General features: G+C 38.5%; 1 protein-coding gene across 1 annotated transcript; it reads left to right on the top strand.

The window, feature by feature from the left end:
- Nucleotides 1-18: 18 nt before the first annotated feature.
- On the top strand, nt 19-27799 carry LOC138022774 (pumilio homolog 3-like). Its single transcript, XM_068869721.1, has 19 exons — nt 19-69; nt 964-1358; nt 4048-4171; nt 4748-4823; nt 5693-5786; nt 7077-7143; nt 8484-8553; nt 9335-9439; nt 10591-10694; nt 11571-11646; nt 14058-14156; nt 15051-15104; nt 16698-16778; nt 18977-19119; nt 19949-20094; nt 20766-20839; nt 24219-24306; nt 25353-25449; nt 26177-27799. The coding sequence occupies exons 1-19, from the start codon at nt 44-46 to the stop codon at nt 26301-26303; spliced, it is 2046 nt and encodes a 681-aa protein (XP_068725822.1). The 5' UTR covers nt 19-43; the 3' UTR covers nt 26304-27799.

The raw sequence follows: 27799 nt of genomic DNA, 5'->3' as shown, positions 1-27799 counted from the left end.
CAATAAACTGCGGGCTCGCGAGATTGCACGTGGTTGATTCAAGATGGCGGATGTAAACGACAAGAAAAGGTATGCATGTGCGTGGATTTTGTCTGATATTCAGTGATTTTGTGAATCTTGATGATTACACAGATTATAAATGGAATATAAAAGAACCAAATAGTTTAACTGAGTGACATCTTTACTGTGCAAAGTCTGCAATATCCTTTTCTCAAGAGAGAGTCAAGCTATTGTAAACCTTGAGAGCTTACCTTCACGGCCCTTAAGATAGTAAATGCACAAAATATGATGATCCAGTCAACAGTGTTGGATAAAAATCACACAAAAATACAGGAGTAAAATAAACACGAATTAGGTACATTGCGTGTATATGTGACTAAGTTTAAAATACCAACTCACGATATTAAGTGCAAATCTTTCTTAAGTACGAAGTTCACTTTTTTCAGCTTGTCTGATAAAACGAAGATTTCTTAGTTATTATTAATTGACCTACTACAAGTCAGAGACAGTGTTAAAGGGAGCTCTGTGTGGATGGTAATATTTACTGTCAGACTTGGTTGCCTGTAACTCACCATTGTAGATTTCACTGTCATCTCCTGCGAATAATTTATGTCAAGGGGACAACGTGAGGCGGATTTTGCAAAATTTCATCAAATCTTCCATCTTCGCCATTTACTTGCATGTAAGACATAATTATTTGGCTAAAATGACAGATTCAGCTAAATTTTGGCTTGGCAAAGTTGGTGACATTTTGCCAAGAGTGCAACAGTCGAATGCAATGAGTTGGCTTTAGGGGCCCAGTGAAAGGGGCAGATTTTGGTAAAATGGCAGATTTGGCAGAATTTCGCCAAATCGTCCATTTTCGCCATGACCTGCATTTCTGGGCGTAAGTGCCTGCGAGTGTTGCACTTATCCCTCATTTGAAAAACACTAAGCTGGGTTTTTACTCTTTGTAATTTTCAGCACATCAAAAAGTTTCAAGAAAAAAGTTAGAGACAAGTCTGATGATGTGAAGTTAAAGGTTGAACCAAAAAAGTTTTCTAACGAAACAAAAGCCAATAAATTGTCAGAACGCAAGAGGAAGGCCAGCAGTGAGGACAACGATAAAAAGACACTGATCAAAGCAAAAAAGTGGAAAGGCGACAAACAGAATGAAGGCAGAAGGACTGAATTTTCACAACAGGAGAAAGAAAACAAGAAAACAAAATCTGGAAGGAAGGAATTGCAGAACAAGAGTGAAAAAGAAACATTTGGCACTAGGAAAACAAAGAAAGGTTATTTCAATGATGGTAGAAAATCGAAGAGCTTGTTTAAAAAGAGAAAATTGTCTGAAGCAGGGCAACACAAGAAACACAAGGGTAAGTTAGAAAAAATTACAGCAGACATCAAAAGAATGATGAGTCAACAACAGCCGCAAGTCAGAATGTCATCTGAAAATATAAATTCATGTTAATGTAATTATTAATTTGTTTGATTGTTCTAAGTCATTCTGTGTGGAAAGTGGGGTCTTTCTGCAGGTACCGGAAAGCATTGTGTGTTTGGTCACTTGGGATTAGTCTTTATTTGGAGTAATTTTGTTTTCTGTCTTTGTTTCTTTTGTTTTACGTAATTTGTGCTCCGGTACCCGCAGAAGCTGCCAGAAAGTGTTTATTTACCTAATTTTCCGTAATTAAATTGGTTTGAAGATACATGTAGTGTGGATGTTTTTCGATTGAGAAAATTGGTCGGAGGAAATTCATTGTTGTGAGCTCATGTCTTCCATTGCATTGGTCATTTGACAATACATTGATTGTATTTTTGAGATGAAAATGGCAGAAATGTACCAAAATGTAAAGTGCACATGTAGGTTGTATCCAGGGGCTTCCTCTAAGGTCATCCAGCTCCTTGATGCAGTAATGCTCCAGTGGTCAGCAATGCCTCAACCCAGCCATGAGCCCGCAAACCAGGTATCCACTTACAGTACCTGTCACACACTGAGAAGCGGTGGGAAAAGGGAAGGGAAGGGAAGGGGGAGAGAAGAACAAAGCAACTTTGAATGCAAAAATTATATTAAAAAATGACCAAATAATGCAAAATTTTACTGACTGTTGCCATGTACCTCTGAGAAACAGTGCTTGCAAGCATTAACACCTGGGGCTGGTTGTTCAAAAGCCGATTAACGCTTATCCCAGATTAAAATTTATTTATTTATATATTTATATACATTATTTATACAGAAATGCCAGTTCAGCGTGGCTGGTTTAAATGGAAATCTGTACAAAATGATATGAATAAGTAATAAAAATATGTAAATGAAAGCAAAAAATCATTCAAAGAGTTCATGAAGGTGAAAAATTAACAAAGATGATTTAGATGTTTCTTGACTCTCAGTTTAAAACTAGTGACCGACTGATGATGGCGTAAGTTACGAGGAAGAGTGTTCCAGGATTTGGCGACATTGTACTTAAAAGATGTTTGAAATTTAGTAGTCTTGGCAAGAGGCAGGCGGATAAGGTCTTTGCTCCAAGTGTCGTAGTTACGGATCTGCTCCGAGGAATGGAAGTCGTCCAGTAGATATGCTGGAGCCAAGCCATTGATACACTTACATGTATAGACCTGTATGCACTTTTGGTGTTCTCTGCAGCATTGTAGGGATGGCCACTTCAATGTTTGCTGTATATCGGTATCAGTAGCCTTGCGACCCGCAATTATTCCCGCTCGGGCTCTATGTAGCATTCCAAGGCGGGACGAGATTTTATTTCCAATAATTATGTTCAATGTGTTCATTCCATGTTAGGCATGGATCCAGAATGATGCCCAGATATTTAAATTTGTACATGTATACCCTTTCAAGATCTTTGTCATTAACACTAACTGTGAATGACTGGACTGAGCTCAGTTTTTGGTGGGTTCCCATAAGCATAACTTTGGCCTTCGAGTGTCTTTTTAACATGAGATAGTTTTGGTTCAACCATTCAACAACATGGTCGAGGTCTTGGGACAGAGCAGCCTCAATAGCCTCAATAGCTTGCACAGAACTGCTTTATCCTAGAACCGCTTTATCCAAGGAGTTTATTAATTAATTTTGTCTACTCCCAAATGCTGTTCAACACTGATATTCGGCAAAACTTTACATTCGAAAAGGTCAATCTTGAAAAACAAAAATAAGAAATAGAAACTTTCACCAAAAAGTTGAAAACATGAAACAAAAGTTTATGCTAATCCTGGATTATGTTAATTGCCTTTCGAACAACCGGGCCCTGAGCTGCAAAGCGACCACTCCATGTCAAAAGACAAATTTAATCATGACCTCTCCCTCTTTTTATTGTTAACTAATAGTATGTTACATGTAAGTCACATTTAAGGTTACAGCTGTACATATACATGTACGTGTATGTCATTTGAAGGACTCTTTACATGTAGGTAATAATTTCTAATGAAAATTCTTGGAAGCTCTATCAAAAATGTTCGATCGTGTACACGGACATGTACAATGTACATGTATTGTAACTGTAACTTATACCCGATTGACACCAACTAAACATGTTTAATTAAACCAGGTTTAACAAAATAAAAATGAGCAACGGAAGGCTGAAACACTGAATTTTACGTAGGGTTCAGGTAAATTCTAATGTGTGTCTTCATTGTGTTGAATTTAGAGCCGCATGATGTCAGGTAGTAACTTGTATGAAGAAAACAATTTTAAACCATGTTTAACTAAACAGCTTTTAAACGTGTTTAAGCTTTGGTGTGAATGAGGTATTACTCAAATCTTCATACTAAATTAGCATCAAACAATATCTCTCTTGATTCAAACTATACATTATTAATTTTTATGCAAATAGAAAGGCATACACTGTACATGTACGTGTGTCTGAAAATTAATTACAATGTAGGTGCATATGACAATAATTACAATGTAGATGCATAATTTATGACTGTTACAGTGTACATACTCTTACAGTGTATCATGATAATATATATACTATGTAAGCATCATGAAGATGTACATTGTAACAGTGGGCAGAATTTTATACACAGCTCAGATGTTTCAACGCTATTCCACAGATTCGATTGGCAAACCAAACATATGGCAAATGAAAAAAAAGGAAAGAAAGACCTTTCGCCGCAAACAAAATGAAACGTTTGATTTGATCCACAGCCTCAAGCAGATTTATGAGACCATCCGAAGGTTAGTTATACAGTGTACCTCATGCATTTTCCACCCTGGTGCTTCCTTGTGCACATAGTAATTTCAATGAAAGGTCTGAGACAACTTAAAGTGCAGGCCGTAGCTTGCCTTTCTAGACATTCACATGCAATACTTTTAATTTTCTGTAATGACTACAGCATTGTTTTCTGATTAGCGGCTCCAAAGCAATCACTGTAAATAATGTGTTTTGCACCAAAATCTATGCCTGGGGTAGAAATGGCCAACACAGCAGAATTTCCATGTTATTCTTATACAAGTCAATGTAATTTATTATAATTATCTTCAGGACTGTAACATCATAATTATTATTCTTCTCTAACTTACTACCGGGTAGATACATCCAACCAATACTTTATTTAAGTTTTATTTTTATTTGAGAAATTTTCAAGCTTAACTGAAAAGGAAAGCTTTGCTACTGTTTATCGAGTAATAAGCGATACTTGGCACTCCTTATCTCTGTATACAACTGTAGCTAATAAAGAACTAACATGTACCGGTAACTACAACATGAAACTAAAACATGTATTTTATTGTTTTTTATTTTTCTCTTATTAGAAAGAATTGTTCCAAGGCTGAGAAAATTGAGCTGATAGATAAGACTTTGAATCTCATTTCTGGTCATTCACATGAAGTATGTACCTTAAACATTGATTTTAATCTGACCTATGCATGGAAATGTTTTGATTGGTTGCTAAATAGTTGGAAATTTATTTAACAATCAATCAAATGAGTTAGGCCCAATTCAGACGCCATACTTTTCATGAGCTGAACTTCTTTAACACATGTACATGTACATTGAATTAAGTACTTGAAAAGTTCAGTGTCTGAATTGATTAAGAATGGCTATTTTAATTTGGAACGGCCCAGCAGTTCTTTCTGCCTGGCTCAGCCAGGAACTTCGGCTTACGGTGGCTGCAGATCGGCTTTATTCAGACGTCGAACTTTTCATTTGCCGAACTTAATGCATAAACCATGTTTTGCCCTCCACTTAAAACCCGCTGACAGAGTGAACAGTTTGTTTTCTTGGAAATGGCTTTGAAACAGCTTTGTATTGGCCAATTAAGTTCGAGGTCTTGGTTCAACAGGTGTACTTTTCTTCATTTGTGTTGGTCGAAATTCAAATTAAGTTGGGGTTATGAAAGTATGGTGTCTGCATCGGGCCTAAGGTGTGCTTGGAAAACATTTGTGATGTTGTTGATTTGTTGATTTGTTGTTTCAATACACTACCAAACAAGCTTCGGAAGAACTGTAGGAGCTGTTCTTGTCCAGGATACTTGGCTCCTGTAGTATTAATGCAGGGTTCCAGTTAAATTTTTCAATTGGGGGGTCATTTATACCATTTGACGGGTCACCCAGACATTTGTAATATTTAACTAAATATTTACATTTCATCTGTCGGGTCATGAAGCCCTCTTTGTCGGGTTATTGACCCGAGACCCGACTCTTATCTGGAACACTGTTAATGTAACAATCATGGCTTTTGTTTCTTTAACCTTCCAGGTTATTTTCAAACATGATGCTGGTCGTGTAATTCAGTCATGTGTTAAGTTTGGCACCGAACAACAGAGGCAAAGGTTGTTTGAACAATTTAAAGGTGAAAACGCAAGAGGATATCTTACGTTAATTTGTTCAATGTAATCGCAATGCACTGTAGGTTTGCTTGCTGAATTGGAGTCAGTGACGTCTATTGAGCAATGCAGTAACTCTTTTTTTACAGTAGTAATAATCCAATACATACAGGTGTAAAAACTAGAAAATGAGACACATGATGACCAACTACACTTTGATAAAAAAGATTCATACAAATTATAGAAACTGGGAATGCATAACAAGAGCAATCACCAGTAAGATTGTTAGCAGAAAATTATTGCAATTTAACCATGATTATGTGGATGGTTACTGCGATGTAGCTTTATCCCTCCACCTGTACAATTAAACTATGGGTGGTTTCAGCGGTCAAATTTTTTTAATACCGGTAAGCTATTGTTTTAGTCTGGAGCGTACAGTACTAAACTGTGACAGCAAAGAAACCATGAGGTTCGATCATATTACCGGTATGTGTTTCTGCATGCCAAACAGATGTGACATAAACAAGCTGTGATGATAGTCATGCCATAATTGTCACACTTACATTCATTACCTGTAGGGAGGTATGGGTCTATGTGTATCTCCCATTGGACATCACATCCAGTACATTGTATCTGAACTGTTGTATGTGTTGTGGTTCAAGTTTGTTCTTGGTTTAAAAATTTTCAAACCAGTTCCATTTTGATTTTTCTTTCTCTAATAATACCGGTATTAATGATAACGCAAAACACAGGAAAATCAAATTAATTTTGAACTGGTTTAACCCTTCAACACTCAAACTGGCCTTAACCGGCCTTAACCAACCAGACGTAGCATTTTACTCTGTCTAATGCCAGAGGATTTTACGTTCAAATTGTCTAATGCCAGACAATTTTACTTGTCAATGGGGAACCCCCGGGAGACAAAAAAAAAGAACCACAATTACATATGCAATTTAAATTTTAATCAATTATTTGATCACGTGTGTAATCAAGATGGAAACAAGAGCCCGAGTCAGATTCCACTTGCGTCAACATGTGCTATTCTCCACACCTACAGTAAGAACCAAATTCAGTATTAGTTAACTAAAGATACTTTATTAAATTTAAGAAATCTACTAACAAAAAAACTGTCGCATACACTTTAGAACCCACATTTAAAATACATGTACAGTACTTGCATTTTTTGACAAATCTGATAGTTTTGTGAGCAAACGATTCCAGAGAGATAATGAGTTTACATGTAGCTTCTAGCTCTTCTGAGCACCAAATATTTTATGCAGAACATCTTATAATGTAACATTACATGTATATTTCAGATGATTTTGGAGAGTTGATCAAATTCACATATTCTAAATTTCTGGTCAAAAAGTTGTTAAATTATGGGTAAGTTGAATCAAGGAAATGTACCAGTATGTGCTTACTTGCAATGCTTGATCGCTACCCCCCCCCCCCCCCCCCTAAGTACAGTAAACAGTTATGCATGAAAACCTAGATTTTAAGATAGTGTTTGTTTAAGATGAGAATACTATCAAGCAAGTTTTTATTCCGTTCTACTGTAAGTGTTTACTATACTTATCAATAATCGTTATTGATAATTGTAAAATTCATTAATAATTCATGAGGGTGCAAACCAATCCCAGCACAGTATTCAGATCACATGTACACAACTGTAAACCCCAATACAAATCAACTGAATTCTTAAACATTAGAATTAACTTTTGATACAAACTCCTGCTCAGCTAATAAGTATTCATTAACTTTTGATACAGATCTCTACTGATTAAAATAACAAGACTTTGCATTCAATTTAATGTATTCATTTCACAAGCAGGATAAAATATTCGTGTCCGATCTGTATGGACGTTTGCAATGGCTCGCCTATCGGCTCGCCATTGTAAACGCCCATACAGATCTCCCGCTCATATTTTATCTACTACGTACAGCTGCATAGTAAAAAAACATATGTACAGTGTACATGTAGCTTAAAAGGGCCATTTGGAGAAAAATATTCGGGGTAATAGAAATTAATAGACTGCACCTACTGTATCATCAACCAGTACCTTCATGAATTTCTTAATAATAAGAAAAACAAACATTTTGGGAACTATTAAAGAAATAGCCTAATTTCATTGCAACAGAGACAGAGTTAACTATGAGAAGGTGACATGAAGTGCTATTTTCTACCCATGTAAACCATGTGGGTGTTAGCCCTACTAATGGAAATAAATGTAGGCCCACTCAAGGACAGAGAAAAATTCTGACCAGGGTGGGAATTGAACCCACGACCTTCGGGTTAGATCACCGCTGCTCTGCCGACTGAGCTACAACTTCAGACGGGAGCAGGTCGTGGGAATTGAAGATGTCAAATTCACGGCAATGAATATGTACAAGGACAAGCATCATTGATTTTAGGCTAACTTGGAAAAATCTATGCACTTTAAAATAGCTTTTACGCTGCCTGTAAACTCCATCTATACTCCTTTCCTGAATGGTGTTACTTCATTGTTTACAGTGCATGTATGTTTACTAATTACTGTGGTGATAATAGTGAGAATGACATCGACCAACAAAAAGAATGTCCCATGTTCATGGCCCAGTGTTTGAAAGGATTAAAACGAGCTGTCTTCCTTCGTCTTCCAGCAGTAGAGACTAATAATTTCCAACATTCTGCATTTATGCTAGTGCCAAGTGATTTCATCTACTGGGGTAATTTTTGTTTGCAGAACAAAAGAACAGCGTGAAGCTATTATTAAGTGCTTTTATGGAAAAGTACGAAAACTGATTCGACATAAGGTTAGAATAATGTTTTTTGAAGTTCAAGTTTAAAAAGTCTGCTACAAGTCTAGGAGGCCCACCAGACCAGCGCTTATCTCCGGTTTCTGTAGCATGAAGCGACTGGGAGTGTTTCTACTCCCCCCTGGATGGGATGCTGGTCCATCACAGGGTTACCCCTTTTATACACTCATTTATACACCTGGGTGGAGAGAGGCACCGTGAGAGTAGTGTCTTGCCCAAGAACACAACACAATGTCCCTGGCCAGGACCCGAACCCGGACCACTCCATCCGGAGTCGAGCACACTGACCATGAGGCCACCGCACCTCGAGTTTATTAAGTTAATATCAAGTTAATACATATCAAGTTTAATACAAAACAAGGCTAACCTGAAAATAGCTAAAGCTAATCTAGGCAGGTAGATGCGGGAAGTTTCTTTAATTTTCTCTTTGCATTTTGAACAAATGCAAAAATGTTAAACAGTATCTTGTGGCACTCCCTTGAAGGGAATGGCGAAATATAGATTTCATCTGGCAACCATTGAGAATTAGAAGAGAATTGACTGAGGGAGCTTCCTATTTTGGACCTTTCACAGTGGTGGACATAGGGTAGAGATCCTGGAAACACCCACCCCTCCCCCAGTTACAAATTATGAACTTATTTATCAATATCCTTGGGGCACTTGGCTACACACCAATACCGATCTATATAGATGTTTGGAGTAATTATTATGGTATTTCTGTCTTTTTTTTTTCTTTTAATTTGAAAATGAAGACAATACCGGTATTTTAAACTTTCAGGAGGCATCATCTATTCTGGAGACTATTTATAGTGACTACGCAAACTCGGCGCAAAAGGCTTTTCTCATCCAGGAATTTTATGGAGCTGATTTTGCATTTTTCAAGGTAATAATTTTTTTTTAGTTCTCTAGTTGAGATTGATCACTGCTTGTTGAATAACACTTTCATAAAAGTTATCAATAGTTAATTTTGAAAGCCTCTTTTAGGCCTGCAAGGTGAATGTACATTGGAGATCAAACCAAGTTGCTCAAATACTGTTTTTCCCAGAAGAGTGCCTGTCAAAAAGTGTGTGGCATACAGCATTAATGAACAAAATGATATATGAAATGAATCATAATGAACTGTGGATATGAAATCAAGTAAAGTTATGATCCTCGCAGTTGTGGATGCAGTTTTTGCAATTGAATAGAGAAGGTTGAAAATTCAGGACTTTAACAGGGTTTGAACCCATGACCTCTCGAAACCAGTGCGACACTCTAACCAACTGACCTTGGAGGCTGGTCATTTGTGGGTTCTAATTTTCCCCTGAGGAATGAATCAATGAATGAAATGATATATGAAATGAATCAGTTGGTTAGAGTGTCACACCGGTATCACTAGGTCACAGGTGCAAACCCCGTTTAAGTCCTGAATTTTATCATGCTTCTCTACGCAATTGCGAAAAGTATGTCCATATTAATTAAGCTGCGGGGATCATGGCTTTACTTGATTTCATATCCGCAGTTCAGTATGTGATTCATTTTGTGTAAAAATTATCATTTCGTTCATTGATTCATTCCTCACCGGAAAGTAAGAACCCACAAATGACCAGTTCCCAACATCAGTGGCTTTACAGCTCAGTTGGTTAGAGTGTCGCACCGGTATTGCAAGGCCACACGTACGTTCAAACCCCTTTGAAGTCCTGAATTTTTCAGGCTTCTCTATGCAATTGCGGAAATTGCGTCAGTAACTGCAGGGATCATACAGTCATGTAGCTTTACTTGCAAAAAACGTTGTCAGACAGCAAAAAACAACACAACAAAAAACTCCAAAATTTGAACTTCTGCTTCAATCAATGCTGTATCTCCCAAGTCCCCGCACGAAAGAGTTGGGGTTGGGGTTAATGCCGGTGCCAGTATCTGGCAGTGAGAGAATCTTAATAATGGCTGCTGCGATGCGCACATTTATGTCTTGGCAAAGTTTCAAAGTTGCTTCCCTCATGCAAATAAATAAATAAATAAATGTTGATCATTCAACATTCTTTTTCATTTTTGCAGTCACCAGAGTTGAACTCGTTAGATAAAGTATTAGTATTGGAACCAGCCAGGAAAACTGGCATCCTCAAATACATGAAAGACGCTCTGCTTCCTCTCATAGACAAGTAAGGAATTTTTATCTTTAAAGTGCTCGTGCAGCCTGCTGTGGTTTTGGTTCCTGCAGCTGTACACGAAAGCTTTATAACTTCACATGCATGTGTACAATTTTTAGGGGGGGGGTTGCATAGTGTGGCATTTTTCTCTTCAAATCGTGGTTTTAAGTCCCTGCTTGGGGCACTTTGAACTTTATCATATGCAATACACACCACACTAAAGGGGCTAGGTCACGCTATTTTAGGTAATTTTCTTTAATTTTGTTAATTATAAGCTCTAAATGTCACATTGGCAGAGCAAGAGTCTTTCATTGCAAAATCACGGCCACATAACAACTGAGAATGATTTTCCAGCTGTGTAAAAAATGACATTTTGATATAGACTGATATAAATTTGAAAAAAGGTGGGCCAATGTTTTTCAAATGTACCCAAATTCAATCCATTTCAATCCTCTCCAGTTTTGTCCATCCATGTCCCTTCTTGGCTTCCCTGTGTTTTGTTAGAGTTCTTCTGTAGTTTTGAACAGCTATTTTGATATTTTAGTTAATTCTATGACCATTCGATCAGTGCTGAAATTGCCAAAAATTGCGTGACCTAGCCCCTTTAAATTAGAGAGATAACCTGTTAAAAGTTACAACTAATTTATTTGCAGGTAAGTTGCGAACTGAAAACAAACGTTTTTGCGCAGCCATAGTCATTGCAACCTTAATTGCAAGTTAGAGCACTATTCTGACTTTTAAAGTTTCAAAGCTTTGGTGACCAGTTGCTTGATTAACTTTGATCTGCACAATACATGTACAGCTGTAGCTTGTGCGGGGAATTTGTTTTGAATAGCCATACACTGTACAATTCACTGCTCACATTAAAATTCTTGTTTTCATGTGTAGATCAGTTATTAGACATAGCATCATCCACAGAGTTCTTCTGGAATACCTTACTCATGCTGATGACAACTCTAAACTGGTATGACTGTGTGAAGAAAGCAATATTTAAAGCACTACTATGATCAAAAAATCACTTCCTTTCGGATTTTGAAAGTTTGTTTGCTTAACACCTAACTGGAAAAATTTTGAGCCTTGATTTTTATCCAAAGGCTGTCTGTTTACTTTGAGTGTCAATTTTGGATTTCACGGTCCGCCATAACTCTAGTTCAGAGCTGACAGATTGGACCTCAAAGGGCTAGTTGGATCTAGGGAAAAGTGACGTCATTTACTCACTAGCTTAAAATTTCAGCGTATAAGTACTGCTTATTTTGTATGCAAAACAAAAGTGTAGAAGTCTGAAGGCCTGAAACTCCTGTGCTGCATATTAATTCAGCCACATACACACACATTGCATTCTTAAACTAGGGAGTCTTTTGCAACATTTTCTCTTCAATCCAGCTCTCTCAAGATTTTTAAGTTAGTAATGGCAGACCATTAAATATTAGGAAAATTCCAGGTGAAATAACCAGTTATCATTTTGAAATCAAGGCTTAAAACTTAGGTTACTTACGGTAGTTGAGGATGGTGACTCCTAATTCAAAGGTATTTTTGTTTATGAATATACAGGAAACGCAGATCTTGACAAGTGTTATTGAAATCCAAAACGAAAATTGCGGGTAAAAACCGCACATTTTTCAATAATATTATATAATTAATCAACAGTATTTTTGGCAGTGGCAGAGGCAGAGGCAGTGGCAGTTGGCCCAGTGGTTAGGGCGCTTGCCTTGAGATCCGGAGATCCCGGGTTCAAGACCCGCTCTGACCACTCGTTGAATTTGATCGTGGTAGGCCCTGGTTCAACTTCCCTGCCGCACTTGTAAATAGCCAACTGGTTTGCCTCCAGCCAGTTGGGATTCTTAACAGTTGTTGTTGTTCTGTTCTGTCGTTTCGTTGTGTTTCATTGGCCCTGAAAAGCCCCTATGGGGAGCGGTCAATTATGTATGTATTGTATTGTATTGTGTTGTATTTTAAAAGAAGTTTAAGATACAAAGCAATGTATGGTGTTCTTTTCCAAATTGAAGCTTAATTATCTCTGAAAAGTGCGGGGTTACCCCCAATTTTCTGTTTGGATACCAAGAGCACTTGCTAAGTTCTGCTTTCTCTGCTTACATGTACAGTAGTTTTAAACCATGCAAAAATATCCCTGTGTTAGCAAGCATCACCCATAGGAAACTTGATTGTGTCGAGATTAGCAGAATATATGTGCAGTAACAGTAGTAGGCACCATCCTTAACATAGTTTTGAAATCCAAAGAAAAAGAAGAAATGATTTTTGGTCGTAGTAGCACTTTAAAGTAATCTTGATTTTTAGAATACATGAAGTGTCATGTACATGTACATTTGAACTATGGAATAGAATGAAAATTAATGAAAGTAGGAAGGATCATTGCAGTGAATTGTGCAACTAAAGCAGTTGTTGCAAAAGAAGCTCAAAACAGCCCAGGCTCAAAGTTGCGATTGCACTTCTCCAAGAAGTCTTTCCCCAAGGATACTGTGGTTTTCCCCTGTTATCAAAAACCGAGTGACATTATTTTAATAGACCGATTTCGATACAGGTAGATTAAAATTCAACTTAAAACAAGGAAAATGATTTCAAGGCTCTGGGGTATAAAATTAAGGATTTGTATGCGTTTATTCCCCAGAGCCTCGAGTTGGTGTCTTCTGTTTGGGACTGAATTTTAATACGTGTACAATGTATATCGAAATTGGGCTATTTGATTTCCTCAAATTTGTTTTCATTTGAGAGGTGTAGTTTAGATAACTGTATAGTTAACTTAAGGTACTTTCCCTTACAATGATGTTCATGATGATGATGATGATGATTATTATTATTGTTATTATTATTATTAATGTCTGAGAGATCTAATAAGTTCTTTGGTGCAGGGATGGTGCAGTGGTTCACAAGCTCTCGCCTCCACCAATGTGACCCGGGTTCGATTCCCAGACTCAGCGTTATATATGAGTTGATTTCTTGGTTTCTCTATTCTGCTCCGGGAGGTCGTTCTCCAGGCACTCTGGTTTTCCCCTCTCCTAAAAAACCAACATTTGATTTGATAAACGTTAATTTGTTGATTCAGTATATACAGTGTCCCCAGTAGGGAGCCCATTTCTGAGTTGCTGGTTGCCTTGGTTTCATAGTGAGTCCTGGTGCACAACTATTCAAATGGAAATGATTGGTGTATTTTCATGCAAATCAAACTCATTATCATTTGAATGGGTTAGCACCAGGACTCGTTTTGAACCAGAGGCAAACAGCAACTTGGACATGGCCTTTTAGTGCTCCAGTGCTACAAGACTACGCACTTGAATAAAATTGCTTTCCTTTCCTTTTTTTTTTTTCTGTTTATTTCAATTGATTTTGTCTGTCATGTTCATACAATTGTACGTGTAGGAAATGATCGAATTAATCAAAGAATCCATTGTCCTGATTCTTCACACTCATGATGGAGCAAGAGTTGGTATGCAATGCTTTTGGCACGGGACTGTCAAGGTGAGATTTCAAATAAGGCTTTTATTAACCCTATCAGCCCTATGTCCACATTGAAGTCCTCCCTACTGATCTTTTTACATTTCGTTATAAGTATAAAGTACATGTAGTTTGGAGAATTTGTTGAAGGATCAAAGTGTTTTCTCCTCTCATGGATGAGTTTGCAAATTCTTAAAACCTTTCCTGGTCATTTCGTATAAATAAAGTTAGGAGAACATTGATGTTTGTCTCCCTTCGGACTAACGGGGTTGACATTGAGACTGAAATTTAAAGGGGCTATCTCACGCAAAATTATGTATTAAATTTCATGACACCCAAATTAACCAAAAAGTAGCATGAAACATTGCAGTGACCACTTAAAATCGATGAACAACATAAAAGAAATAAAGCAAACGTCGTATGTACCATGATCTCACTGACCTTTAGATCAAATCTTTTCATTTTCCGGACAATTTTGCACCTTGGCAAGGGAGCAATCGTTTTAAAATAGCCATTGTATAATATTGTGGTGGTTTATGAAGCTGAGCTCCTGGTATATCGCTTTCTTGCAACTTGGATTCTTGCGCAAACAGTTTCAACATCATCTCAGTTCAACAAAAGCAAACAGATGTTGAAGCAAATTTTGAAGCCTTTTGGCCGGGCCTTTACGAGCTCATAAAACAACCAGCTTTCAGCTGGCCTTATGTAGCTCAATTAGTAGAGCACTTCACCGGTATTGTGTTCCATACATAGATCCTTTGTGGGTTCGCCAACGGTCGCTACAAGCCTGCTTGACGGTACGAGACCGTTGGTTGAAAGTTGAATTTCAGGGTCCACATATATTTGTGAGAGGCTAAGTAACATGCTCAGAAATTGCTCTGGTCGCTCAATATCTATATCTTGTTTTATTTTCTGAAGGATCGGAAAGTTCTTATCAAGTCCTTCAAAACTTACTATGTAAAAATTGCTAAGGTAAGTATTAAATCAATAATAATAATAATAATAATAATAATAATCAATAATAATAATGATAGAGAGGTTAAGCATGACGTTTACCCTGCTTGATATTAGCTCGTTTCTGTCCTGTTAGCTCCAGATGTCAAGCAACTTCTCAAAGGACTGAGACAAGTTAAAATAAGAGAAGTTTCACACTTTCGTGATAAGCAGCAGCCAGTTGTTTCCCCTGTGCCGTTGGCCGTAAATGTCATGCTTAACCTCTCTAATAATAATACTAATAATAATAATGATGATGATGATGTGTAAAGAGCAACCTCAATAAGGCTCTAAGCCTTTTTCAGGCTTCTCTACGCAATTGCTAAAATTGTGACCATAACTGCGAGGATCGTAGCTTTACTTAATAATAATAATAATAATAATAATTAATGATGATGATGGTACTATGATCAAAAAATCATTTCCTTTTTCCTTCAGATTTTGAAAGCGTGTTTGCTCAACACCTAACTGGCAAAATTTTGAGCTTTGAGTTTTATCCAAAGCCTGTTTATTTTGAGTATAAGTTTTGGATTTCACGGTCCGCCATTACTCACGTTCAAAACTGGCCGATTGGACCTCAGAGGGTTGGATCTAGAGAAAATGACGTCATTTACTCACTAGCTTAAAATTTCAGCGTGTAAACGCAATTTATTACATATGCAAAACACCGGTTTAAAAGTCTAAATGCCCGAAACTCCCGTGCTGCATATTAATTTAGCCGCATATACACTTAAACATTCTTAAACATTCTTAAACTAGTGAGCCTTTGACGTCATTTTCTCCTCGACCCAGCTCTCTCAAGATTTTAAAGTTAGTAATGGCAGACCAATAAATAAGAAAATTCCAGTTAAAATAAACAGGTGTCCTTTAAAAATCAGAACTTAAAACTTGGGTCAGTTAGTGCTTAGTTAACATAGTTTTGAAATCCAAAGAAACAAAAGAATTGTTTTTTTGGTCGTAGTACCACTTTAAGAGGGAAACGTAACTAACCTATTCAATCAAATAAATCAAGTCAACTGTTGTTGATGTTGTGTTTTTGTGAGAGGGGAAAACATAGTACGCAAGGAGAAACCTCCCGGAATAGAGTAGTGAACACACAAACTCGATACACATTTGAAGTGAGGTCTGATAAATGAAGCCAGGACACATTGGTGCATGGAAGGTGACTACTGTCATCTCGGGGCCAACATTTCTCCCTCACTTTATCCGAACTTTGCCGTAGAGGTGTTGTTAGAATTATGGCTTAAACCTTGTTTCCAGATTCTGATTTGAAAAAGTGTATTTTCAGTACATCTCGGCTTCTTTAATTTTAAATTTGACAGTCGCCAGAAATGCACAAAATAAGTTGCGAGCTGATTTTCATTAGCGTCCCGAATTGTCTCCTTATCCCAAGGGTATTCTCGACTTCAACATCCAACCTCATTCCCGGGGTCTCTCTTCCCTGTCACTCGGTTTGAGAATGAGGCTGCGTGAAACTGGCCTCTTCATCGTTGCAGTTTGGGACTTGTTACAATATTACAATCCTTTAGTGTCTTGGGGATTTTGGTTGACAGATTGCGTTTGCTTTTCTAGGAAGAATTTGGTCATCTGGTCCTTCTAGCGTTGTTTGATTCCGTAGACGATACAGTGCTAGTTAAGAAAATTGTCTTTCCGGTAAGTTACATGTATGTAAAAAAAGTCGGAATGTTTTGTTTATGGAGGGAGTGCAATTACCTTCAAAGCTGGCCCGCGGGCAAAAGCAAAGCAATTGCTTACCTGCTCGATTTAACAAAATTTCGATGCCGGTACAGCGCTCCATCAACTGAGCAATGAAGTCACCCATTTGGGAGAAGGGCAATTTGTTGAGCTCATTTGTTTCTGTGAAAGGACTGATCAATGAAATTAACGTAAATAGAGTGGTTTTCAATTGAGTGTCGAAAGTAATCAGTGAATTACTTTGGTTTTGCATTACTTCACTCAGTGATTGGTTCAAAGTTCTCGCGCCATTTTTTCAACCAATCAGAAGCGAAACCAAAACCAATCGTGGCTCGCGCGTGCATATTTTCCCGCGCTTTGTGTCGGCCACGTGAAATTACGTCGAGTTTTGATTGGTTTACTGGATTGTCTCCGCCCTTTTTGATTGGCCAAAGTAATTGCTTTAGTTTTGGTTTTACGACACTCGATTGAAGCTCGCTTTATTGACGTGCGGTTTATAGACGACCTGAGCCCAACAAAATTGAGCTGCTCGCAACTGAGTGGCTTCATAGCTCAGCTGGTAGAGCATTGCACCAGAGGTCAATTGGATTCGAATCCCGTTAAACCCATCTGAAGTTTTAAACAATTTTGTCATTTCCAGGTGATCTGGTGACGTAATTCGGAGGACTGGAGAGAAAAATTTTAACGACGCATCCCGCAACCGCGCGCGGCCTTATTTTCGAATTCAACATGGCAGAGGCGGGGTTAGATCTTTTCGGGTCTACAGTACTTGAATGTTCATTCAGTAACAGGAAATGTGGTAGACACAGAATGATCTGTTGAGTTTTGGTGATGGAAATACTGCAGGGAGTTTGAAAACAACACTTACGGCCGTGCGCGGCTGTGGGATGCGGTGTTAAAATTTTTCTTCCCAGTCCTTCGAATTACGTCACCAGATCACCTTGGTCGTCGAGTTGAGTTTATGGTTCACACATCTATCTTTCGTCCCTAACCCGCGTAACGCTTTCTTTCGTTTTATCCCGGCCAAATAACTTGCATTCGCTAACTTTGTTATTGCCTTTTCTGTCTAACTAGTTGGATGATACTAAAACAATTAGACCCTTCGCCCTCAAGGGCCACGGGTCAATAGCCCATTCGGCTTCGTCTCATGGGCTATTGACCTGTAGCCCTTGCAGGCTACGGGTCTAATTGTTAAATATATATTAATTTTGACAATAGACCTTATTCACGATGGCCGTCATGTTGGATTTGCTATTATTATGTAGCGGTATATTACCTACACACTTCTGAGGGGGCAAACAACGTAAGTTCGAGAGGTTATAACGAACATCTTAGCCACACAGATGATTTGTTTTACATTCATTGAAGGTTTATCACTTAAGTAGTAAAATAGAATGATTACACAAGTTACTTCGTCGTTTTTTTTTTTTTTTTTTTTGTGAAAAATGAGCGGCTAACGAAGTAGAAAGTCAAACTGTCAAAGGCGATCAAAAGATATAAAATTATTATAAAAGGTTAATTCTAAATACTAAAATGGACTTTTATCAATGTGATTTCAATATTTCGACGAGCCGACTTTCCGCAATTTGCCTTTTTCCAATGTTTTCCCCCCAGCATAACACATGGCTAATTTGCATGACAATTTTAAAACCAACATGGCGGCTATCGTGAATAAGGCCTATTGCGAACTGTCGTTCCGTATTTGAGACGTTTTGTTTTTGAAGATTCCGATGGATTTCTGGAACCCGAAGTTGGCCCAGAAAGTTTCGGAACTTTCCGATTTAATCACAGTTAATAGAGGGGAGTGGTTTTGAAGCTCGGCAAACATCAAAGGAGCAAACAAAGATGCCAAGATTTAGGTTGGAAAGTCCTCGACCGTGCGCAATCTTTTGTTTTGCGCTCACACACTATGCATGAATTAGGTAACCAACACGCTTCTATTGGCTAGTTCCTCAGTACGGAGTAAACAACTATTGTGTTTTGTGCACGGTCAAAGCCAAAAAAGAGAACAAAAACTACGACAAAGAAATTTGTCGGGTTTCATAACCATTCCCCTCTGCTAACTATGATTTAATGCAGCTTTTTTCCGAGGAGACAAAAAGTTTGAATCGTTTGTTAATGTCCGTGATCTGTTTGTCTCTTGCTCTCTTTTTCAGGAAATCCAATCATCTCTTAAAGAGCTAGCATTTGACACGTACGGCAGGAAAGTTTTGCTGTATCTCTTGTTTCCGAGAAACCCTGGACACTTCACTCCGACATTTGTTGAATTACTGTCAAAGGGAGACGGGAACGCCAATAGGTTAGCGAAAGAAATTTAATTTTCTTTAAATTCCTCAGGACCCAAACTGAATAGGCCATTTCCGAGTTCATGTCTGCCTCCTCTTCAAAGCGAGTTTAATTGCGAAGTTTTGCTTATGATAATTAGTTTTCGTTCATATTTAGAGCGAGTTTCAATCGAGTGTCGTAAAACCAAAACCAAAGTAATTACTTTGGCCAATCAAAAAGGACGGAGACAATCCAATAAACCAATCAAAACTTGAAGTAATTACGCGTAGCCGACGCAAAGCGCGGGAAAATGTGCACGCGCAAGCCGCGAGCGGTTTTGGTTTCATTTCTGATTGGTTGAAAAGTGGCACGAGAAATTTGAACCAATCACTGAGTGAAGTAATGCAAAATCAAAGCAATTCACTAAATTACTTTCGACACTCGATTGAAAACCGCGGGTTATCCGCGCACTCATCTTGACAAATCAAACAATTGTCCGTTTTATAGTCACCCGAAAAGTTCAGATGGCTCCAACAGGATTCGAACCCAATTGACCTCTGCAATGCTGTTGCAATGGTCTACCAACTGAGATATGAAGCCACTCAGTTGGGAGCAGGTCAATTTGTTGGGTTCATAAATTATGTTCCCGTGAAGGACTCGATGAATGAAATACATGAATATAGACAAAAGAGGGAAGTGATCATCGCGCTTTGTATCGGCTACGTGGAATGACTTCGAGTTTTGATTGGTTTACTGGATTGTCTCCGTCCTTTTTGATTGGCCACTCACTTCAACATCAGCATGTTTGGTCGTCATCACAAGCTAGCGGTTTCTAATAATTTTTCTTCTTTATTATTTGACAGCAAAAAGGCTTCAGAGACGAGGCAAAAAGAACTTTTGGAAGGAATATCCCCTGCGTTGTTACAGCTGGTGGAGGAAAACGCACAAGAGTTGGTGTTTGACAAAGGAGGATGCCAAATTGTTTTATCTACTCTTCTGAAATGCATTGGTATGTGAAAGAGTTTTTTTCCTTTTCATATCGCGAAGCAACACTAGTCAAAGCACAAAGTACAATAGACAAACCATTGAGCCTTCGAGTAATATAGGAAAAATCATCACCTAACTAGGGAATTCCACGTGAAATTTTACGGGAAAAACCGATATTGGTTTTTTTAAGTGGTGTTTAACGTGATTCGCATAGCTTTTTCAAAGATGAAACCAGTTAATTTACCTACCAGCGAATGTTGCAGTATTCATTGCACGCTAAAAGAAAAGTCATTCCAAAGAGATGTCTCCACCGTCAGGAGCCAGAAAAAAAAAAACAAAAACAAGGAAAACCTTCTTCTTCTTCCTCACTTCCGCCAGGTTTTTGCATTGTAAACGAAAACAATTGCTCTGAAAACATAGGTGCTTCCAACTTTTGCTTCCGTTGCTATGTAAGGCTACGCGTTGCTACGGTGCAATATCGGCCAGCCTCGTTTTAACGTCGCAATTCCACACTGAATACCTCGTCTTGATAGCCAATCAGATGGAGAGAATTCCCGTAGGTATGCGATTCTAAGCGAAAACTGGAGGCCGGAAATATTCGCCGAAAATGGGAGCTCGAGGTTACCGACCAAAACAGCTGGTCTGGTGTTATGATCGCTTATAAACTGCTCTAAATTTGTCTACTCTCTCAAGGTGATGTTAAACCAGCAATGCTCGCCATAGCCAAGCTGGCGGATAGAGATCTGGATCCGACAAGTGCTGAAGAGGTAAGAAGATTCGAACTTCATTGACCGAATGCAAAATAACCTAACTAGCCTCGTTCACACGCGTAAAATTGAAAGAATTTGGGATGTAAAACGAGGCAGTAATATCTAGTTAGGCTAATTAACACAAAGACAAAAGAATAATTTGTTGGCGGCCATTTTTGCATTCGGTCAATGTACTATCGACTTCAATGGGTAAAGGCTTTGGGGAGATTGTCGCCATACGGGATTGCATGCAAGTAAAACTGAATTTTGTTTTCGAAACTCTCACTCGCTTTATGGCAGTAATATCTGTGTTTCTGCAAAGGAGGAAAATCTTCATCCTTGGATTCGCTCACAAATGATTTATTGAACAAGGGCATCCTGTTGGCTTTGTTGAAAAGGCAAATCGTGGGTTCAAACTCTGACTGAGGAGAAGGTGCTGCCATTGTAATTACATCTGCAAATGGTCAAACGTACTTGTCATCTCGGTTAAGGACAATAAACAAAGGGCCCGTCTCGCCCCTCATAACCGCCTGGGACGTAAAAGAACCAACGCCCTCATTGGCAATGGTAGTATATCATTTTGTTGGCGGAAAATGCTCGAAGATTTGATCAAAAGAGGCTCTTTCATTCTATATTAATCTCGCTGTGGAAAGCTAACATATGTCTTTCAACCATTACGAAGGCAAGACTACTAAATCGGATTCTTCTTTTACGACTGTGTTGTGTCCCCAACTGAATTAAAGCTTCAGTGCTAAGAACACTTGACACTTCAATAAAGTAAATGCAATAATAATAAAAATAGTGATGATGATGATGATGATGATGATGATAATGATGATAGTAATAATAATAATAATAATGATAATAATGATCATAATCATAGTAATGACAATGATAATGCGGACTGGTTATGGAGCATATGCGCATGACGTCACTAATCCTTTAAGAAGTAGACCCTATTCGTAAGCGACTAAGTAAGTCTTCTTTTCTTTCGATGGCAAAACATGGCCGCTTATCATTTGAGTGAATGGGCTCAATATCTGTCCTGTGTTGTTACTAATGACTTTGATGGGAATGACTGTATTTTGAGCAATTTAGGCTAATCTTTCAAATTCTAGCCTTCACCTTCAAAAAAATGGACAAAAAGTACTATACTTGAATGGATAAAAAGAACTTATTTGATCTCTATCCCCTAAGGGCTAGATTATAGAATACCCAGCATTTATTTGTATGTGAATAGCGTGTTCCTCGTAGTTCAAAGGATGCCGATACAAGAATGTTAGACTGCTCACAGTCTCCTATTTTTCCGTTTGATCGTCGGGATCGAGCACAAACTTTCGCCATCTTTGTTTTTAAAAGCGAGCGCGAACTGGGAAGAGCGATATAACTATCGAGTGGGTGGGGGGAGTGGAGGGGTTTTGGCAGGAAAAATAGGGAGACTGTCCGATCTTTACTGCGACTAGTGTTCAGCGAGTCCCGTTGCATCAGCAACGGCAGTACCTGATTGGTCCATAACACAATGCATCTGTCAATAAAAACACAGGTTCGAAAACAACATGGCATATCTAGAGAAAGAACCTCAGGAGTCTCTAGTTTTCGAAAGGCTATAGTTTAGGCAACTTGGTGGATTAGTCCTAAAAGAAGAACAGAAGGAAGCGATTACGCTTTTACTGCAAGGCAAGGATGTATTGGCTGTCCTTTCTACAGGATTCTGAAGAGCCTGATCTACCAAAGCTTCGTAATTGTCAAGCAATTGGAAAATGAAAGCACTTCTGGAAGAGATCGGCCCTCGTGTTTGTTTATTGTACCGTTACGAAGTGTAGGAGAGGAACACATTAATTCCAATGATTTGGTTTGAGCGTTAAGGGTTTTGAGAAAAGTGTAGATGTATTAAATGAGATGAAGAACAACAACTTTCAAGTCATTTACCCTTCCGCTGGGCAATGTTTGTAGAGAGACTACGGTTGTTGCGGGTTGAATCCACGCCGCTCAAGAGACAACTGTCGCTGATAGTTGTCGACGAAAGTCACGCCGTTGAAACCTGGTTAGTGTAATTTTCGTTTTTAATACCACTGCATGTAGAATCCCCCTTTTCATGGACGAAAAGGTTGTGGAATAGTTGTGTCAAGTAACTGGATATCCACGCGTTTAGGGAAAAACCTTGACAGCTTTTCGCTCAACATTCAACCGCAAGACATACTGAGATTTCTCTTTTAGATGTAGTCAGGCGAGTTTGTTTACCATACAATTTGCTGAAATCTGAATTTTTTTAATCAGTACTTTTCGTATTTCAGTTCAAAATGTAAACGGACTTTGCCGCATCTTTCCGTACCTGAAAACCTTCCTTGACAGGAGATCCGCGACGTGTTTAATTGTAAAGTCAAAAATCTGGATCTACACATCAGTGGTATTAAAAACGAAAATTACACTAACCAAGTTTCAACGGTGTGACTTTCGTCGACAACTATCAGCGACAGTTGTCTCTTGATCGGCGTGGATTCAACCCGCAACAACCGTAGTCTCTCTACAAACATTGCCCAGCGGAAGGGTAAATGACTTGAAAGTTGTTGTTCTTCATCTCATTTAATACATCTACACTTTTCTCAAAACCCTTAACGCTCAAACCAAATCATTGGAATTAATGTGTTCCTCTCCTACACTTCGTAACGGTACAATAAACAAACACGAGGGCCGATCTCTTCCAGAAGTGCTTTCATTTTCCAATTGCTTGACAATTACGAAGCTTTGGTAGATCAGGCTCTTCAGAATCCTGTAGAAAGGACAGCCAATACATCCTTGCCTTGCAGTAAAAGCGTAATCGCTTCCTTCTGTTCTTCTTTTAGGACTAATCCACCAAGTTGCCTAAACTATAGCCTTTCGAAAACTTGAGATTCTTTCTCTAGATAGGCCATGTTGTTTTCGAACCTGTATTTTTATTGACAGATGCATTGTGTTATGGACCAATCAGGTATTGCCGTTGCTGGTGCAACGGGACTCGCTGAACACTAGTCGCAGTAAAGATCGGACAGTCTCCCTATTTTTCCTGCAAAAACCCTCCACTCCCCCCACCCACTCGGTAGTTATATCGCTCTCCCCAGTTCGCGCTCGCTTATAAGAACAAAGATGGCGAAAGTTTGTGCTCGATCCCGACGATCAAACGGAAAAATAGGGGACTTTGAACAGTCTACAAGAATGTAATACGTCGCAATAAGAAAAATAGTGCCCAGGGTTTTTTACAATCGGTCCCCGTCAAATTCCAAGATTCTTTTTGGAGTCCTTAAAATTGGTAAAGAATTCTTCCTGTGCAGCTACCGTGAAATAGCTAGGAACAACAAGCTACTTTATGGTCAAAGGGCAGCGTACTGATTTTTGTCATTTTATCATGTCATTTCATAAGGACCATATTATCAAAAGTGCTGCTGGACATTACGCCTTGAAGCGGCTTATAAATCAAGACAAGGAAAGGCTGACGTCTGAGAGCAAAGGTAGAGTTACGCTGAATATAGTCCAGATATGTTCGATGATCACTTCTCTGTTTTGTCTATATTCATGTATTTCATTCATCGAGTCCTTCACGGGAACATAATTTATGAGCACAACAAATTGACCTGCTCCCAACTGAGTGGCTTCATATCTCAGTTGGTAGACCATTGCAACAGCATTGCAGAGGTCAATTGGGTTCGAATCCTGTTGGAGCCATCTGAACTTTTCGGGTGACTATAAAACGGACAATTGTTTGATTTGTCAAGATAAGTGCGCGGATAACCCGCGCTTCAAATAGAGCGGTTTTCAATCGAGTGTCGAAAGTAATTACCGAATTGCTTTGGTATTGCATTACTTCACTCAGTGATTGGTTCAAAGTTCTTGCGCCATTTTTCAACCAATCAGAGGTGAAACCAAAACCAATCGTAGCTCGCGCGTGCACATTTTCCCGCGCTTTGTGTCGGCTACGCGTAATTACTTCGAGTTTTGATTGGTTTACTGGATTGTCTCAGTCCTTTTTGATTGGCCAAAGTAATTACTTTGGTTTTGGTTTTACGACACTCGATTGAAACTCGCTCTATGTCCATTTATTTCATTTGAAAGGTTTTCTATAGGGCTAAGTATTTCTCAATTTAATGTTAGGGGACATTCCTGGGTTAGAAAATGTGTGAATGGTAGATAATATCAAAGAGAGATCTAAAGGGGTATTCACAGTGATGAGCCGCATCCCTAGGTCATAAACGTGTCTTAAAGGTTTCGTCATGTGGTAAGTATTTTTGCTAAGTATTTTTGCGAGTTTTGATGTATTTTTACGAGCCCATAGGGCGAGTAAAAAACCGATGAAAGAGTAAGAGAAACTCTTTGTTTCCTCCCGCTCTCGTTCGCGTCGACTTTGTAATTGCATTTGCTTAAACGCTGTATTCATTTGTTTCGCGGAACTTTGGTTTTCTTGGGTAGGAGATTCCGACACCTTCTGAAGAGCGCACAGGCAACGCAATTTGTATTGATGTTTAGTATTAAAGCGGAATGTTTTCTTCTTTTCTCTTAGATCAAGTGATGTTCAGCAAGATCCTTCTTGACAACACCGACCCAGACACTCTTTTTGAGTGGTGCAAGGTCAACAGAGGAGCATTTGTTGTCGCAAGGTACGTGGACTCACAATCGGTTGCCAATCATTGGAGACTTAAAAGATACACGTATACGGGTACACGTAAAATGTTCATGCGCGTTGTGGGAGCTTTATATCGATTCAGTAGGGTAGCGAATTGGTTGGTGGCAAATCATTCCGGTCGCGAGATGCCGAGATGGACCCAAAACCCCCTTTACGAAAGCAGTGTAAATCTAAGCAAAGAAAAATTCCGTTCAGTTTATGAGAGGAGAGTTGGCAATTGCCTGAGTTTAGAGCGGTTTTCAATTGAGTGTCGAAAGTAATTCGCAAATTTGCTTTGATTTTGCATTACTTCTCTCAGTGATTGGTTCAAAGTTCTCGCGCCATTTTTTTCAACCAATCAGAAGTGAAACCAAAACCAATTGTAGCTCGCGCGTGCACATTTTCCCGCGCTTTGTATCGGCTACGTGAAATTACTTCGAGTTTTGATTTTGGTTCTACGACACTCAATTGAAACTCGCTCTATACAAAGCACGATGGAATTAAAATTCGCGATCAGCAATGTTCGGAACGGATTTAAGCCAGGAACAGTGTCCCCACATTCAGGTTCTGTGTCAGAATTTCAGGCCCACGCTGCCTTTTCAGTTGCAACAAATTGCAGTTTTCTTTTACAGCAGCAACACGTAATCACGCCACTCAAATGACGATTTTCAAAGGATGCATTTTTGAAGGTTTTCTCGTGTCCCTTTTTTTTTTTTCCGCAGTTTGCTTGAATCTTCCGTCCCAGGAGTGTCCGAGACAGTGAGGTGTCTGTTGCAATCTTGTGTTAAAAAGATGAAGAAATTCGACTCTAAAGGCGTTGAAGTAGTTTTGAAGTATCTCTCAAGCTGATCGGGATTGAACTGAACACAGCTTCCTAATTAGATATATTAAAATTCAACTTGAAAGAGAGGTTTAGAGGACAAAGACAAAGGAAAGTGGGTGATACGGAAATATTTTTCACATTTATTCCAACGTATTTCTATTGTTTTTGTCCTTACTGCCTCACTATCAAGCTGAATATTGATATTTCGAAAATGGCCTTTAGGACATTTGAAAAACCTTAACAATGACCACAACCAGGTTTTCTGAGCCTGCGAGACTGAGCACCTCCAGCCAACCATTGTTTTAGCGAAACCGCTGGTCAGCAACCTGGTTCTGGTCATTGCTGTTTATTGTCTTCCAGGACATTTGCGTGATGACGTCATTTGACTACAAGTACCAGAATCCTTCAGGGTTTGCTTGTCTCATGCTAATTACAGCTATTGTTATTTTTACCCCACTGGGAATACAAAATTTAAATAAGAAAAAAACAAACTGAATTCTGGTAGTTGTAGTCAAATGACGCCATCGTGGAAGTTGCCTATTCCCGATGGTGTCCGCTTACGAGAGAGTTGACTGTATACATATCGAGCATGTTTTATTGTATCTCAAATGTATAAGTTATCTTCTTGTGTCTAATATCATCCCGCAATAAAATTCCTCTTACGCCGATTAATCAAAACGTTACCGCAACTAGTTACTACTACCATTCTTATTTAGCTTGAATGACTAAGAAAGCCAAAAAAAAAACATTGAAATACAACAAAAGTAATCGCCATTGATTAATGTTAAAATGGTACCTATTCAAAATACAACAAATTTCGATTACAAGAGTTTGGTGTGCAAAACCTAAAAAGTGCAAATATAACATGCTGGTTGCTTTAAAAATAAATTCCGCCGAATTCACTATCTTATATAAATTTTAATGACTTTAAGTCTTAAGAATATTCGATCCAATATTACCATTAGAATTTCAAAAATGTGTACCCTTCTGTTGTGACTGCGCGCGCTGTAAATTCTCTCGAAGAGCCAAGCCACACCCTTGCAAGTCAATTAATGTAACTGATATGCTATTTACTATTTTCGCAAATACCATAGTACAATTCATTTTGAGTTTATATGCACTAAAACAATGGATTTCCCGTTCACTGAAGCATGATACGGTCCCAAGAATAACTTGCATTGTTTTTATGTACAGAACCCCAAAACGTATTACATTATGGGAAGGGGAAAGTAGTCTATTATTGAAACGTTAATATACAGTTTACTGATTTATTTTATGATCTTACTTTACCTTACTTAAAAGTAATGCCATAAAGTTTAACCTCGTATGCTATGTACATGAATACTTGTTTCACTTGTTAAGCAAATTTTCTGCTATACCACTTTGTACGTAAGTTTAAGAAAAAAATACATTTTTAGATTACATTGGCCGTTTTCACACAAGAAGACGAACAAACTGGACGGACAAATCGTCTCACGCGAACACATCCGTGAGAACGGAAGACGCTTTTTCCGTCCAGACG

Source organism: Montipora capricornis, chromosome 11 (assembly GCF_036669925.1).
Source record: "Montipora capricornis isolate CH-2021 chromosome 11, ASM3666992v2, whole genome shotgun sequence".
Taxonomy (NCBI): domain Eukaryota; kingdom Metazoa; phylum Cnidaria; class Anthozoa; order Scleractinia; family Acroporidae; genus Montipora; species Montipora capricornis.
This window is presented reverse-complemented; position numbering and strand designations above follow the sequence as displayed.

Excerpts from the sequence above, each read along its gene's own strand:
- LOC138022774 (XM_068869721.1), top strand. The coding sequence starts at position 44 with ATGGCGGATGTAAACGACAAGAAAAG. Across the intron at positions 19,120-19,948 it reads GGAGACGGGAACGCCAATAG|CAAAAAGGCTTCAGAGACGA; the intron begins GTTAGCGAAAGA and ends ATTATTTGACAG. Across the intron at positions 25,450-26,176 it reads GGAGCATTTGTTGTCGCAAG|TTTGCTTGAATCTTCCGTCC; the intron begins GTACGTGGACTC and ends TTTTTTCCGCAG.